General features: G+C 38.9%; 1 protein-coding gene across 2 annotated transcripts in view; it reads right to left on the bottom strand.

Moving 5' to 3' along the window:
* Positions 1–395: 395 nt before the first annotated feature.
* The window catches only part of myo7ab (myosin VIIAb), a 44,833-nt gene continuing 27,894 nt past the window's right edge, over positions 396–17,334 (bottom strand). For both annotated transcript variants that reach the window (XM_058758085.1, XM_058758084.1), the window contains 21 exons: positions 17,195–17,314; positions 16,920–17,093; positions 16,308–16,535; positions 16,051–16,221; positions 14,693–14,810; positions 13,825–13,951; positions 13,564–13,733; positions 13,220–13,410; positions 12,840–12,964; positions 12,319–12,476; positions 12,060–12,213; positions 11,239–11,394; positions 11,053–11,158; positions 7,844–7,957; positions 7,542–7,629; positions 7,355–7,461; positions 2,977–3,162; positions 2,778–2,894; positions 2,549–2,632; positions 1,407–1,526; positions 396–1,262 (listed from right to left, as the gene is read on the bottom strand). In XM_058758085.1, coding sequence (XP_058614068.1) covers positions 1,170–1,262; positions 1,407–1,526; positions 2,549–2,632; positions 2,778–2,894; positions 2,977–3,162; positions 7,355–7,461; positions 7,542–7,629; positions 7,844–7,957; positions 11,053–11,158; positions 11,239–11,394; positions 12,060–12,213; positions 12,319–12,476; positions 12,840–12,964; positions 13,220–13,410; positions 13,564–13,733; positions 13,825–13,951; positions 14,693–14,810; positions 16,051–16,221; positions 16,308–16,535; positions 16,920–17,093; positions 17,195–17,314 — 2,907 coding nt within the window. In that variant the 3' untranslated portion in view covers positions 396–1,169. The remainder of the gene's footprint in view (positions 1,263–1,406; positions 1,527–2,548; positions 2,633–2,777; positions 2,895–2,976; positions 3,163–7,354; positions 7,462–7,541; positions 7,630–7,843; positions 7,958–11,052; positions 11,159–11,238; positions 11,395–12,059; positions 12,214–12,318; positions 12,477–12,839; positions 12,965–13,219; positions 13,411–13,563; positions 13,734–13,824; positions 13,952–14,692; positions 14,811–16,050; positions 16,222–16,307; positions 16,536–16,919; positions 17,094–17,194; positions 17,315–17,334) is intronic.

A 17,334-nucleotide genomic window follows, 5' to 3' on the forward strand; every position in this document is an offset into this window, starting at 1 on the left:
CATTGAAATAAAGCAAAATAAAATATAAATGAAAAATAATTGAAACTGTATTAAAATGACTAAAGTATTAAAGCTGAAGCTGAAGTATTAAAATGACTAAAATTAAAACTGAAATACAAAAATAGTTAAATCAAAAAAAAAAAAAGACAAAAACAAAAATAAATTAGCCTAATAAATACTATAATAATATATAAGCAATATTAAAATAACACTGACTACAAAATTTGACAGTCATTCAGTACTAAATAAAGGGGTTCATGTCACACGTGTTGCATTCAAAGGATCTAATTGTCATTTGATTGATCATGTGATCATAAATCATTAATCAAAGATTATAACAAATGTGTCATGAATTTCATTAAAATATGTTGTTTTATTTATAAACAGCAGCTTTCAATACAAGAAAATTGGAATGACCAGAATTACAAACTACAAATACATACATTCTAAAAAAAAACAATAAATAAATTGGATAATGCCTAAAGATGTCGTCTAAATATCTCGTATAGAAATTATAATGATTGTAGTCATATAACTGATCCATTAAATACATTTTAATACACATCTCTGAAATACCTGGTCAACCATTTACAAAGGTAATAAAGAAATACTATTCAGAAAAAATTAGAATATCTTCATAGACTGAATTAAATTTTGTTGACAATGAGTTAGTAAAATTACATTAATGTACCAATCATTGGTGACCTAGAGGTCAAAAATGACCTTAAGGTTATGACCAGGAAGAGAATCTTTTAAGTCGTTAGGCTAAAGGAGCAAAACCAAATTCTGCAACATTTCTAAATATTTATAATGCATTTAATTGGCAAAATGAGATGTGCAAATCATTAACAAATTAAATAACTGAAATCATGAACTTGATCTGACTTTCAATTTGGTATCAGAGTAAAACCATATGAGGGGCTAAAATTTAAAGGCAACAAGTCTTTTTTTGACTGTCAATTTAACATGTTCTTCATTGACATTAAATGAGAAATGCTATAAAATAAATTAAACTCACAATTTACAATTAAGGCTCCAGTATGAAAAAGTAACAACACTAAAAGCAGATTCAGTTTATCTTCATGTATCAAAATTACAGATCTAGGATATAGTGAGAACTGAGTCTGTGTGCTTATAAATAAACAGTGCACTATTACAAGCCTTGGATGTTACTTATTATTTACACGTGAACTGCGCTGCTTGGTCATGGTCGTCAACATCTGACTGATGTAAGACGTGAGAAGATCATCCATCTTGTATCCCTGTGAATGATAACGAAAGCCAATTGATAAAGTAAGCCAAGTATTTATTAAGGAATAGCTGGTGCATTTGTGTCACCAAAGTATATCTGATAACATCACTGTACCATGGTACCACCACAGTATTTTATGTAAGGGGCGACTCACCAGTGAGGTCTCACACAGCAGTTTGCTCCCTCTAACCAGGTTACCAATGGTAATGTGGAAATAGGTATGTCCACTACTCCAGTTAGAGATTTTGGTGAAGGGGTGTGTGCCCAAAATGTCCTGCGGACAGATGATTAAATGCCATTCAAACATTATTCAAAGGTTTTTAACAAAAGGACCTAATAAAAGTTTTGGAGTTTTTGACTCAAAAGAGGAAGAAGGTGTCAAATGGCCACTTTCCATTAGTCTTTACTTACGTTACTGGAAGGTAAGTGTAACAACAACATTTAAATGTGACACAAAACCAGTCATAAGTCGCACGGGTTTATTTGTAGCAAAGGCCAAAAATACATTGTATGGGTCAAAATTATTGATTTTTCTTTTATGCCAAAAATCATTAGGACATTAAATAATATTTTTGATTAGTAATATGCATTGCTAAGGACTTCATTTGGACAAGTTTAAAGGTGATTTTCTCAATATTTAGATTTTTTTGCACCCTCAGATTACAGATTTTCAAATAGTTGTATCTCGGCCAAATAGTGTCCTATCCTAACAAACCATACATCATTGGGAAGCTTATTTATTCAGATTTCAGATGAAAAATTGACCCTTATGACTGGATTTGTGGTCTAGGGTTACAAATATGAATGCTAAAATAAAATACACTACCGGACAAAAGTTTGGGGTCAGTAAGTTTTTTTAGTAAAAATATACATTTATTCAGCAAAGACGGATTAAACTGATTTTTTTACATTGTTACAAAAAGATTCTATGTCAAATAAATGCTGTTCTTTTGAACTTTATATTAATCACAGAATCCTAAAATAAAAAAAATAAATAAAAAATCTATTACAGTTTCCACAAAAAATATAAAGCAGCAACTATTTTCAACATAAAAATAAGAAATGTTTCTTGAGCACCAAATCAGCATATTAGAATGATGTGATACTGAATACTGGAGTAATGGCTGCTGAAAATTCAAAAATAATATTTTAAAATGTATTAAAATAGAAAACAAACAAATAAATGCAGCCTTGGGAAGCACGAGAAACATTAGAAAAACTTACCAAGCCCAAACTAGGCCAAAATTAGATTATATTAAATCTTCCATTTACATACATTGTTCTGTGTAAACCTACCTTTGTTTTTGGGTCAATGAGAGTAACACCATGCTTGTTGATAGCTATCAAGAGGACTTCTGGGAAATTTGGATCTGAGGATTGCTGTGGGTAAATATCAAACATTATCAAAGCACATCAGTTCATTTCACAAAGAATGACAAATCAATTTCTAGAATCGAGGACAATGTAGCTTTGTTTGCTCGGCATTTAGTTATTTCAACACTGCATCATAATTTGACAAACTTGCCTTGACTTCAAAAAATGCAGATCCGAAAGTAGGCCACTTGTAAATGATTTCCAGAAACATCTGTTTTGCCTCCTCTCGAGATTTCCCTGCATGTTTATTGAAGTATGTAACGACAGGCTGCAGAAGAAACAAAGACACACCCACTGCATTAACTTCTCATAAATGAATGTATGAAGCAGGACTAGTGTTGCTCACTTACCCGTTTCCAGTCGTCGGGCGACAGCTGATGCATCATGTCCTGAGGAACCAGCTCCTTCAGCATCTTGGTGAAGTTATGAAACTGTGATTTGTCCTCCTCGAACCTCACTCTGTAAATGAGCGCGGCCAGCTGGAACGCCTCTTCAAGAATGCACTTGTGGTAGCCACGCAGATACTTTGGGAGCTCCTGAAGAAAGTTTAGGAAAATAGCAACCAGAGTTTCACTCAAAGTGTTTGAAAGGGACAAGATTGAGTAGAAAGAAAGAGTTCCCTGCCAATACTTCACTTGTACTGCGTCGCTAGATGCATATGGGGAAAAACTCTTTTTCTCAGAGGACTGAAGACTTATACAATTACGCAGTGTAACCGCATGGCCATTGGTTCGTGCAGTGATATAAAAAATGGACCAATGGCTCATCAGCCATTTTTCCCGCGCCTCTCTCTATTAGATGACAGCATGTCTCTAATAGCATCAGACGCGGAGGAGATGTCGGCCTCTATCGCTGACCCCGCCCCTCCATCGTCTGCTGAGCCCAGCGACTCTAAGCCAAGGATGGATGCTGAACTTTTCCGTATCCTCTCTAAGGCAGTTGAGGAGCTGGGATTGGAGTGGTCTACGCTGGAGGAGCCCACTCGTAGCCGTCTGGACGAATGGTTCCTGCCGGGGCACTGCCAGGCCCCTCGTCAGTGAGCCTCTCCGTTTTTCCCAGAGGTCCACAACAAGCTCACAAAGTTGTGGCGTGCTCCATATTCGGCCCGCCTTTACTCTAACTCTTCTTCTGCTCTCTCCTCAGTGGATGGTGCTGAAGAAAGGGGTTACGAGAGGATGCCCCCTGTCGAGGAAGCCCCCGGCGTCGTCCTGATCCACTGGAAAGGAAGAGGAGGGGGCAAAGTCCCGCAAACACCAGACCACCCCCATAATGCCCTCTGTCATGCCCTCGAGCACTCCGTTCAGTTCTGGGTGCCAGCGGCAGTATGTTCGTTCTAAAAAATGTTGTGAATCATGGGCCCGTTCTAAAAGCGCCCTCACACAGAGCCGCTGTGATAGAAATAAACATTTTCAAAAAGAGAGCAAATTTTCTCTTCCAGTTATGATGGGTGTCGAGTCCCTGCATGGTGACTCACCATTCGAACTAATCCAACCCCTTGCCACACAGGCTGAGGCCTGGAGGGCCATCCCCGGAGTGTATCAGTGGGTTCTAGGGACTATAGAATGAGGATACTCATTCAATATGCTCGAAGACCCCCGCGTTGCAGCGGCGTGGTCTCTACCTCAGTGCACAGCGAGAACGCTCTCATTCTGCGAGCCGAGGTAAAGAATTTGCTGGTGAAAGGAGCCATAGAAACGGTTCCACCAGCTCAGAGCGAGTCAGGCTTCTACAGCCGTTACTTCCTCGTCCCCAAAAAGGATGGCGGCCTGCGGCCCATCCTTGATCTCAGACGCCTGAACTGCACCCTCATGAGACGGCCGTTCAGAATGATTACACTGAAACAGATCCTCTCGCAAATCCGCCCAGGGGACTGGTTCTTTTCATTGGATCTGAAAGATGCTTACTTTCACATCCAGATAGCCCCCCATCACAGACGATTCTTGAGATTCGCCTTCGAGGGAGTGGCTTACCAATACACGGTCCTGCCCCTCGGGCTGTCTCTGGCTCCCCGCACTTTTACGAAGTGCATGGACGCGGCCCTCTCCCCTCTGAGACAGATGGGAATCCGTATCCTGAATTATCTCGTCGACTGGCTCGTGTTAACATAGTCGGAGGACGAGCTGATAGCCCACAGGTCCCTCCTCCTCAGCCACTTAGAGCGCCTGGGACTCAGGATCAATTTTGCCAAGAGCTCTCTGTTCCCCAGCCAATGAATTCCGTTCCTGGGGGCAGTTTTCGAGTTCCACATGAGGGCGACAGTCGCGCCAGATCGTGCACTGGCTATATAGCAGCTCGCGGCTTCCATTAGGAGGGTAGCCTCCTACCCTCTCAAGAAGTTTCAGAGGATGCTGGGCCTCATGTCCTCTGCAGCACCAGTACTTAAGTTGGGCCTACTCAGAATGAGACCCCTTCAGTACCGGCTGAAACCTCGAATTCCACCCCATGCGTGGCGTCATGGATGCATCTGCATCAGGGTGGACCAGGCCTGCGTGATGGCCCTGGCCCCCTGGAAGGACCTACAGTGGTTCGAGCGAGGTGTGACTATGGGATTGGTTTACAGAAGGAAAGTTGTCTCGACAGACACATCCAACACAGGTTGGGGTGCTCTGTGTGACAGCAGACCGACCTTCGGCTCCTGGACGAATGCGGAAGGCCAGCTACACATCAACTGCCTCGAACTGACGGCAGTATGTCGAGCTCTTCAGACCTTCTTGCCAGTCCTGAAGGGACACCATGTGCTTGTCCGGTCAGACAGCATGACAGTGGTGCCATACATAAATCGCCAAGGCGGGCTCACCTCGAAATACCTTTTTGAGATGGTAAAACGCCTCTTGTAGTGGGCACATCTCAACCTGTGTTCATTGAGGGCAGCACATGTGCCCGGCATACTGAACCAAGGATCAGACATGCTTGTTGGAGCAACGTCTCCTCAGAAGAGTGGATGCTCCACCCACAGACGGTGCAGAAAATCTGGGAGATCTTTGGCAAGGCAGAGGTCAATCTCTTCGCCTCAAAAGACAACTCTCACTGCCAAACTTATTTTTCAAAGAACGAGGACGCGTTGGCCCACGAATGGCCCAACCTCCTCCTGTATGCTTTTCCCCCGATTTCCCTGATCCCCCAGGTAGTCAGACAAATCAGGAAGCGCAAGCACAGAGTGCTTCTGGTGGCCCCGCTCTGGAAGAACCATCTCTGGATCTCAGAGCTGTCTCAGTTGCTGACAGCAGCTCCGTGGCCCATTCCCCTGAGGCGGGACCTCCTCTCTCAGGCGAACAGAACGATTTGGCACCCCCAGCCCGAGCTGTGGGCACTGCACCTATGGGCTCTCAACGGGAATCAGTAGATCTCTAAGAAAGCGTTCTGAACACTATCTCACAGGCTAGAGCCCCTTCTACGAGACGCCTATATGCCCTTAATTGGTCGATTTTCGCCACCTGGTGCCCTAAAAGGTTCCCCCTTTGAGCCACTTCAGTCTGCGAGCTTAAAGGCACTGTCGCTGAAAACCGCTCTTCTGCTGGCGCTAGCATCAGTTAAGCGAGCAGGTGACTTGCAGGCTCTCTCAATGAGCCCTGTCTGTCTTGAGTTTGGGCCTAATGACTCCAAAGTCATCCTAAAGCCAAGACATGGGCATGTCCCTAAAGTGCTCTACACTCCGTTTAGAGCCCAGGTTATTGCACTCTTTGCAATTCCTCCTTCTGAGGAGGACCAGGAGTTTAACCTTCTTTGCCCGGTCAGGGCACTGAGAATTTACATCGAACGTTCTGCTTCCTTCAGGCAGTCGGAACAAGACTTTGTATGCTTTTGCGGCTGCACCAAGGGGTCTCCGGCCACAAAGCGGAGGATCTTTCAATGGTTGATTGACGCTATGACACTAGCTTACTCCTCCCTGGGCCTTCAGAGTCCCAAAGGAGTGAGAGCCCATTCTACTTGAGGCGTGGCCTCTTCCTGGGTGTGATCTATTGGTGTGTCCAAAGCAGAGGTCCAAAGACCTCGCCGTCCACCTTTGCCAGGTTTTATAACTTGGATGTTCTGGCCTTGCAGGCCTGGATTTTATCTGCTTAAAGTGGCACACGCCTATCTAAGGCGGTCTAAGTCTCAGGCACTGCCTGATTCTTCAGAGACGCTCTTGGCCCTATTACTAGTGCCGAGGCTGTACATATGACCATTGGAACGATTAACCAAGGCTGGGCTGACCTCAATGAGTTCAGCCCTCTTGCCTCCTGCAGGGCTGACCCTGCGCATAATTGGTCCCACTGAGCCTTTTTGCTCAAGGCCAGTTCATATCAGTCGTTCTTCTTTCATGGCACAACGGGATTGTATTGGTTCCCTATATGCGTCTAACGACGCAGTACGTGTGAAGTATCGGCAGGGAACGTACTCGGTTACTTTCGTAACCTCGGTTCCTTTAGATACGGGAACGAGTACTGCGTTCCGTGCCGTGCCATGACGCTGGACGACTCGGTGTCATCGCTTCAGTCAAATTTGACCTGATATCCTATGGCGAAATGCCCGCTTATATAGCCAGATGGCCCTGCACCGCTGACGAGCCATTGGTTAGTTTTTGTATCACTGCATGAATCAATGGCCGTGCAGTTACACTGCGTGATTGTATAAGTCTTCAGTCCTCGGAGAAAAAGGAGTTTTTCCCCATATGCGTCTAGCGACGCAGTACTCGTTCCCATATCTAAGGGAACCGAGGTTACGAAAGTAACCGAGTATGTTTTCCACCTGGAAGTAATGAAAAATGAAGTCAGCCATGGGATCTTTTCCTGGGACAGTGTTGGTCCATAGTTTCTTCATGAAAAACACTTGGTAGGTCAGTGAAGGCACTGTGCCTGCAGAACCAACAGAAGCATTAACAACTCGCATGTTTACACTCAATATATTGATCATTTTATTGAATACACATAATCACCATCTTTCACAGCTCTGGCTTTTTTGATCCAGTCTGTCAGATGTCGAACAAAGTCAAAGAAGAAATCTCCTTCTGGCACACTGATCACCTGAAACGTTTAACCCAATACTGACACATCAAATAAGACATCTTATATTAAAATACACACACTGACAAATAACTGCTGACTATAGGACATGTGTTTTTAGAAACAGGAGAAGGCTGTAACATAAAAATCACCTCTTGAGTTATTTAGTGTGTCAAACTCACAGAGAACACCTTAATCTCATCTGAACAGATACTTGACAGCTAGGTAGCCTCACCTTGTCAGAAATTTTGACAAACAAGCTGAAGCCTTCAGAAGACTGCAGCATCATTCTGCCAGCGATGTTCAGACAGAAATCTTTGGCTTTTGTGCTCGATTCAACTTCAAAAGCCTAGCAAGAAACAAATAAATAAAACAAAGGATATTTAAAAAATGATAATAATAAAAAAACAGATGCCAGTTATGGGGGGAGTTCATTTTAGCATGTATACAAACAGTAAGGGGCAAAAAGCCTGAGACCACTTGTGTAAATCAGAAAAAACAACATTTTCATTACTTGAACCAAAATTAACGTTATTGAAACACATTAAAATATCATTTTCAGCTCGATGCAAAGGCAACATTTCTCATTTTTAGTTTAAGGACTAAAACAATAAAAAACAAATAAATTAAAATTAATAAATACAAATTAATTACTATATAGTCATATTTTAAAAAACACACAAAAAAAACAAACACAAAATGACTAAAACTAACAAAAATGAAAGTGAAAACAGAACATTTAAAAATAAAATCTAATTCAAATTATTAACAAAACTATCATCAATACTAAAATAAAACTGGTGTAAATGCTTCTATTGCACATCTTATTTCTAATTTAAAACAAGTGTTTTCTTTATAAATTATATTGCCATAACAATTTAACGATTTGAATTAAACAAACAAATTATCTTTTTATATACGCTTTTTTTTTAAATTTTTAGACATGATCAATTGAAATGTGAATATATGTAATATATATACACTCATTGCCAAAAATATTGTCACCCTTGGTAAATATGATCAAAGAAGTCTGTGAAAATTAATCTGTATTGTTGATCCTTTTGATCTTTTATTTAAAAAAATTCACAAAAATCTAACCTTTCATTGGATAATAAAAATTTAAAATGGGGGGAAATATCATTATAAAATAAATGTTTTTCTCAAATGCACATAATTATTGTCACCCCTAGAAATTCTTATGAGTAAAATATCTCTGAAGTATATTCCCATTCATATTCACAATTTTGAGCACTCCAGGGTGATTATGAACATGAAATTATCCAGCCATGGCTTCCTGTTTCACAGAAATATAAATAGGAGGGAAAACAAAGCCCAAATTCCCTTAATCATCCATCACAATGAGAAAAACCAAAGAGTATATTTCTGATGTGCAGCAAAAGATAATTGAGCTTCACAAATTAGTGAAGTGGCTTTAAGAAAAGAGCTAGAGCAGTGAAAATTCCCATTTCCACCATCAGCGCAATAATTAAGAATTTCCAATCAAAATAAAATGTTACGAAACTGCCTGGAAGAGGACGTGTGTCTATATCGTCCTAATGCACGGTGAGAAGGAGAGTTTGAGTGGCTAAAGACTCTCCAAGGACCACAGCTGGAGAATTGCAGAAAATAGTTGAGTCTCGGGTCAGAAAACCTTTAAAAAATTGTCAAACAGCACCTACATCACCACATGTTGTTTGGGAGGGTTTCAAGAAAAATTCTCCTCACTCATCCAAAAACAAACTCCAGCATATTCAGTTATCAGACACGACTGGAACTTCAAATGGGACTGGCTTCTATGGTCAGATGAAACTAAAAAATGAGCTTTTTAGCAGCAAAGACTCAAGATGGGTTTGGTGAACACAGGGATAAAAAATTACCCTGTGTACAATGAAATCTACTGCTGTATTTTTGATGTTGTGGGCCTATATTTCTGCAGGAGGTCCTGGACATCTTGTTTAGACACATGGCATCATGGATTCTATCAAATACCAACAGATAAAAAATCAATAAGTGACTCTCTCTGTTAGAAATCTTATAATGGGCCATGTTTGGATCTTCCAACCGTACAATAATCCAAACACAAACCTCAAAAACAACACAAAAATGGGTCACTGAGCACAAAACCAAGCTTCTGCTGACCTGAACCCTGTAGAAAATGAGTGGTGAACTGAAGAGGAGAAGCAGCAACATGGAGCTGAGAATCTAAAGGGTCTGGAGTGATTCTGGATGAAGGAATGGTCTCTGATCTCTTGTCAGGTGTTTTCTAACCTCATCAGGCATCATAGGAGAAAATTTAGAGCTGTTAAACTGGCAAAGGGAGGTTTCAAAAAGTATTGAATTAAAGGGTGCCGTTAATTATGTCCAATGTGTATTTGAAAAAAACATTTATTTCAATAATGATATTTAACCCCATTTTAAATTTTTATTATCCAATGAAAGGTTAGATTTTTGTGAATTTTTTAAATAAAAGATCAAAAGGATCAACAATACAGATTAATTTTCACAGCCTTCTTTGATCATATTTACCAAGTGTGACAATATTTTTGGCAATGAGTGTATATTGTAGTGCTGTCAAACAATTAATCGCATCCAAAATAAACATTTTTATGTACATAATATATCTGTGTGTACTGTGTATATTTATTATGTCTATATAAATACACACACATACAGTATATATTTTGAAAATGTTTACATGTATTTACATGTATATTATATTCATATAATTTATATTATATATAAATGTAACATTTTTCTTAAATATATACATGCATGGGTGTGTATTTATATATACATAATAAATATACACAGTACACACACATATACTATGCGAACAAAAACTTTTATTTTGGATGCAAATCATGCAATTAATCGTGATTAATTGTTTGACAGCACTAATAGATTGCCGATATATAAAACAATACATTTTAGATATATAAATTTTAGTAAAAAAATAAAAATAATAATATATATATATATATATATATATAAAACAATGAAATGAAATATCAAATATATATATAATAAAATAAAATTTTAATATAAAGGAAAATAACAGCTATATAGTAAATAGTTAAAAAATCTTATATACTTTCAGAATATTGCATTAATATTGCACCCTTTCTTCTACAATTTAATGTTGTTAAAAAAGGGCCAGATTTCAGCTATATTTAAACCAAAAAGGAAATAAATCTCTGGAGTCTTGAGTCTATTCACACTTCATCTCTCTTCTGCCATTTTCTCCAGAAGCACCACATAACTCGGTGCTTAATTGAGGATGCAAATGAGGTCAGAACACAACAGGGCGTTCTCTTCGCTTCCTCATGCATAAATAAACACAGCCGGGCACGAGAGAGAAAGAGAATATTACCCCCATAGGAGGCTGGATACAACATACACTACAGGTAACAGATGCACACCTAGAGTTAACATGAAAACTCTCACCTCATCAGTGTCATCAGGGAAGTACACTTTGTGAAAGATCTGGGTAGTTTTGTGTTGAATGGCCTCTACTTCTACAAGGTGAGGAGGATACTTTCTGGATCCATTTCTGTCCATGAGAAAAAAAATGTTTGAAGAGAATTCCAAGCAACATTGGCGATACATGTTTGTATGTGCTGTGTGGGTTACCGCAAGGCTTTCTGCAGTCTTTGCACGCAGTCTGGGGCGACTGGATGATGCTTTTTAGATTGCAGGAACTTTTGGACATGAGGAAGCAACATGTTACTGGGAGGGAAAAGCCCAGTGCAGAGCCAGAGAAGCTCCCAGCCCTTCTCCTCACTGTATCTGAACACACAGAACTGCTGTCAGCCGACTCAGTAGTCAACAATGATGTTAACATTGTTAACGTAAAGCAGCTTTGGTCATTTGCAAGCTGACCACTAGGGGACAGACTGATACAGATTTATGAGCCAAATGAACTGTTTTTATAGTAATGGGTGTCATTCACTATCTGTGTGTAAATTGTGAACAAATATTTTCATGCTGAAACATAATTTATCAAAATATTTGCATGTATATTTAAGATAAAAATTAAAACCAAATCACATATGCAAAAATAACCTTAGAAACATTTTTAAGAAAATGTTAATATTAACATCTTATAATATGTATAAAATTAAGAGTAAGAATATATATTAGACATTATTTTAAATTATGATTAAAAAGATTAATAATAATAACAACAATAATAGCTGTTGTATAGATAATTTGTTGTATTTATTATATATAATTAAAAATAATTATATATTTACCAAATTATATAAAAATAATATTCTAACATTTATAATAATAATATATTATTATTATTATTATTATTATTATTATTATTATTAATAAAAATATTTTGTTACTTTAAAAACCTAATACCTAAAATAAATAAATATTTAAATAAATAAATAAACAACAGAATGGAATAAACACTGCATCAGCTTCAACTGGGAAAAACCTACTTAACATGATTCTCGGTCAGTTGCTTGATGATCTGACAGAAGATTTCATCCTTCAGAGGTTCAGCTTTTAAAGCTCCCTCAAAGATCTGATCAGTGAGCTCATTGACCGAGCGGCTTCTCTTCGAGGGGTAGTCGCCCATGTACTTCATGATAGGTACGACAGAGTCAAGGGTCAAAATAAGGGAACTGCTGTTATAAAGTTAACACTTATTAACAGTCAAAATGTTATAAAGTTAACACTTTTAGCTGTAGAGGATATCAATGAAGGCCTGGCAGGCATCCTGGGACAGCTCTTCGTGATTGAGGACTTTCTTCAGCAAAGGCTGCTTGAGAGGTTCTCTGGTGCAACACCACAGTTTATCCTTCCCTCTGCCTTTATTGATGATCACACGACTCAGTGTGCTCTTGGAAGGCGGTCTAGAGGATGGAAAGATACCAGAAAATGTAATGAATCCAGAATTCAATCAAAAGGAAGGGAAAGCGATGAAATTAATGTGTACAGTGATAGAATACTATAATATGTGTGGAGCCTGGCACAGGCAAGATATTGTGCAGTTAGATTTTAAAAAAATATGGTGCGGTTAGGGTTAGGTTCAGGTTTAATTAATCCTTGAATGTTATTGGCCAGATGTTGATTCTGATTGGTTTTTGTCTGACTAAGACCCCCCCCTAGTAATATAATAGACCTTTTTTTGTTTGCGCAAAAGTTTTTTTCTCTCAACTTTAAAACAATAGTTTCCATTCGGACACAACAAAAAGGTCATGAAAAGGGTCAAAGACCTGAAGTGATCGTAGGAGAACTCCTCTAGAGTGTACGGCTGAACCTTCTCCCCACTGTCCAGCAGATTCTGATGGGACAAACTAACGGAGTCCTTACGCTGGTCTGGGGACATGGTAATCAACGACTGTAAGAAACAGAAATTAGAAGGTCAAAGTGACTATTCAATATCTCAGGTGTTTCCTGAATGTCAGTACGTGGCATATTTTGATGCAAATGCTTGTGTCTTGAACATGAAAAATGACTTTCCAAGTTAAATACAATACACTGCCAGAAAAAAGTGCTAAAATTGTACCTTATAAGGTACTGCTATGAACCATTTAAGAGTAAATAAGGCACAGTGTTCTAAGTATACAATTAAATGTACTGAATGAAAACTCACCACAATATCATACTGTGGTCTGGTGATGGTGGGCAGCACATAGACGCTGTCTGCAGGGAAGTCTCCTCTTTTTTTGGTTCTATCATTGACCCCGTGAGCCCAACCTGAATTCAGGACCTGCTCTCCAGTGTGCTCATCCAGAAAGATCAGATCTCCCTTTGAGTATCTCAGGAACGAAGAGTCATGTCCAGCTGCAAAAACAAATAGAAACATAAAGTGTTTCTGTACATCTGTTAGATGTTTTATCGATCATGCTGGACCTTCTTGTCTTGAATCAAATACAATGGTTATGTCTTTGGTTTCTAGTGCACATTTATATTGAACTGCTGGCTACATGTGCTCACCAGGGTAATGGCTGTCCACCAAGGCCACCACAAACTTTGACCTAGAACGCAGGCCCTCTAGAAAGATGACAACCAGGTCACGGATGTCTTCGGCATTGTTGGATGTGAAGGTGTACTCATCTCCTTTAATAGTGGCCAGAGTGAAGCTCTGTCCCTGCAGCTTTCCACCTCTGCATCCACACATTAGATCGAGCAAAACTAGTTAAATATAGAAAACACTTACATCAGATGAAGTGGGTTTGGATGAATGTGCTACTGCACCTGCTGCTGGAGACTGCAGTGATCTCTGGGAAAGAAAGGTCCAGAAGGACCTGCTCCTGCTCATCCACAAAGTAGACCCCAGTCCAGTTCACTGCTACTATAACATCATTCTTTGGGAGACTAGGCCCTGCAAATAAACAAAAACAACGACCTGAAAGTTGACTTTTATCACACCCAATCAGATCAATGTCTTATTAATTTTTTAATATGATTTACAGAATAACTTTATAGAACAACAATAATTTCTACCATGGAACACAAATGAAGAAATCTGAACAACATACTAGCCATTTTCTAACCATGCAATTACAACGAATGGAGGCTAAAGCATTAATGCTTCAAAACTGGTATAAAAATATCCAGAAATGGTGACATTTGTGGTTAAAATTGTCAGGATTTTTTTTGTAATAAAATTTTGCATTTTCCTATCTCAAAACCAAGGTACTAAGGCTGTAACCACAACAGTCATTGGAGAACCACCAAAATATTCAGATTACCAACCCAGATCAGTGGGTTTTTCCAGTGGCCAATAGTTAAAATATTATTCCCAATTTAAAGTTATCTTGAAATAATATGTTTGGATAAACTTATTTCTATACTTTTTGAATATACTGGTAGTAGAAACTCCAAATAAAAAATGTGAATATAATAAATACATTATAATAATATAATACAATATGAAAAACACTTAACACTTAATATCTGCCCTTTCATGAGTTCATGAGTGAAGTAGCAACATTAATTTAAACGAATCAATCAAGTCAGACATTCACAAAACTGGTGATTTGGAAAAATGGTGATTTGTTTAAAAATCTGACCGATGACTTTATTTTTATTTTTGGGGTGAACTATTCCCTGTAAGTCTTACCTGAGAATTTGAAGGCCTCATAGAAGCGAGAAAAAAGCAAAGGCCACTTAAATCGAGCGAAATCCACCACCTCCTCCTTCACTCTCTGCGAGTCAAACATCTTCTGTGTGTAGATTCCCTGTGAAGATGCAATCATCAATATCTTGGTCTCAGAGTAGCACATTATCGGCGATTACCTCAGAGACAATTACCTTTGCTCTCGTCACTTGGTTATAAGCATAAAATGTAACAAACTCATGCATTACCACGATCCATAAAATTGATCTCCAGCATTATTAAACATTCATGTCCATCACTTTAGCCTATGAAAGGCAGAAGGATAATTAAAACAGCCTTCACCCTTGATAGAAGGAATATGTGATTAATGTTCCCACAGGAACCGTCAATCAAATTTCAACCTGCTCAGTCCATCAGCCGCTACAAGCTATTGCAGAGTGCTGACCTAAACTACAAATCCATAACATGATAGTAAGGCCAAAAGAACTGTCTCAAATATTCAGGGGCCTGTGATTGCATTCTGTTACGGCAGACTGTAGGTGAGGGTGGGAGACGGTGTGAAGGTCGCCCCCCGGCACACACTTGGATTAGAGAGTTAATCATAGCTGTGAGATTATATTAGCGCTAGGTGGAGATACAGGTACTGCTCTAAAATAATGAGACTGCTGTCCTTGAGAACGCACCGAGAGGTCAGTGAGACACAGCCTGACACAGTAATGAAGACATAGGTGTAGATATGTGCTGTGACTATATGTTCGGTTATAATGAAAAGGCTAATAATAGATTTGTTCAGTTATATGTGCTGTTCTATCATGTAAATGTGAACCCATTCAGGTGGCATCTGTGCCTAAAAAATATAATAAATCCATTTTTTTTTTCCATTTTCCATTTCTCCACCTCAAGCACAAAGTACTAGAGAATTAACCATCACACACATTAGACAAACAAAATATTCACATTACCAAGATTAGTGTGTTTTTCATGGGCTTACTCTTAAAATATTATGCTTATTCTATGCAGTCACACTTTATTTTAACGTCCAATTCTTGCCATTAACAAACCATTAACTATGACTTTTGCCTCAATAAACTCCTAATTTGCTGCTTATTAATATTTAGTAAAGTAGTTGTTAAGTTTAGGTATTGGGTAGGATTAAGGATGTAGAATATGTTCATGCGTACTTTCTAAGTACTAATAAACAGCCAATATGAAAATAATAGGCATGCTAATAAGCAACTAGTTAATAGTGTAAATTGGTCCCTATACTAAAGTGTTACCTAATATAATATAATATAATAATAGAACATTAATATAAAAATATCAAATTTATATAAAAAATTATTAAAACTACATATGTGTACCTTTATGTGAGTTGCTATGATCATTTGAGCCCATTTCTCCACTGTCTTGGAGGGAGTAATTTCTCGGTCTGGTATATAGGATGGAATAAGACTCAGAAGACGATCTGGTAGGACTTCTGACCCATAGTCCACATAGTACTGTTGAGAGGCCAGCTCAGCCAGGTCCTCCTCCTAATACAGCACATGCATACACCTGGTTAACACAAGTCAGCAAACGTTTATAAGGAAATGTGAAATATGTTCACAGCAGCACTCACCCTATCACAACGGTACTCCCCGAATTTGACCCCACGCACGATTTGCTGGTAGATAAGGTTAGTGGCCACGCTGTCCTCCGCAGGGTTGTGCCAGGGCGTGAAGATTTCCTTCCTGAAGAACAGCCTCCAGGGGGCATTGCGCTCCTGAGCGCCCTGCTCTTTAGCATATTGCTCGCACTGTGACACAGCATCCATCACATGATCCTTCCCACTGCCCAGTGATGAAACCTGAGGAGGATGCACATTTTGAGGGTCTTAAACTGGACTGAAAAAATAAGGACACACACTGATCAAAAGTTTAGGGTTTAATTAATTAATACTTCTATTCAGCAAGGATGCATTCAATTAATTAAAAGTGACAGTAAAGACATTTAAAAAGTCAAAAAAATTCCTATTTTAAATATGTGCTGTTCTTTTGAACGTTCTATTAATCAAAACAGTTTTGAACGCTGATAAAAATAATGTTTCCTGAGACCAAATCAGCAAATTAGAATGATTTCTGAAGGATCATATGACACTGAAAACTTGAATAATGGCTACAATAAACTCAGCTTTGCCATCACAGGAATAAATTACATTTTATAATATCTTAAAATATATGTATTAACATACCTTATCAAAAAGAGCAATGTATAAAGAGAAGCCAAAGCGATCCTTCAGGCCGATTTTGTCTGACAGAGCGTTGCAGAGCTCTTCGGCTGTGGTGGCGGAGTCAGTCAGCAGGGTCTTTGTAGTGCCGTCCATGAAGGTCACCGGCAACATGATGGGTTTCTTAGATTTAGTGGCCTGGAGGAGGAAAGAAAAAGAGATCCAGCCAAAAAAATTTATATTTTCCAATGAATTTTCCCAAAAGTGAAATCTAATGGCTTCTGTGGGTCCTAAAATACCTGCAGCTCAAGCCAAGAAGGAGGCTGGGTTCTTGTCTTATTCGCAAATGTTCTTCTCAGTCTCTCCTCGCAATAAGGCGCATAACCAGGTGGGCCGCTGTTAATGAATGTTCGCAGATACTAGAGAAATTGTAGATAAA

The sequence above is a fragment of the Onychostoma macrolepis genome, chromosome 21, assembly GCF_012432095.1.
Source record: "Onychostoma macrolepis isolate SWU-2019 chromosome 21, ASM1243209v1, whole genome shotgun sequence".
NCBI lineage: Eukaryota > Metazoa > Chordata > Actinopteri > Cypriniformes > Cyprinidae > Onychostoma > Onychostoma macrolepis.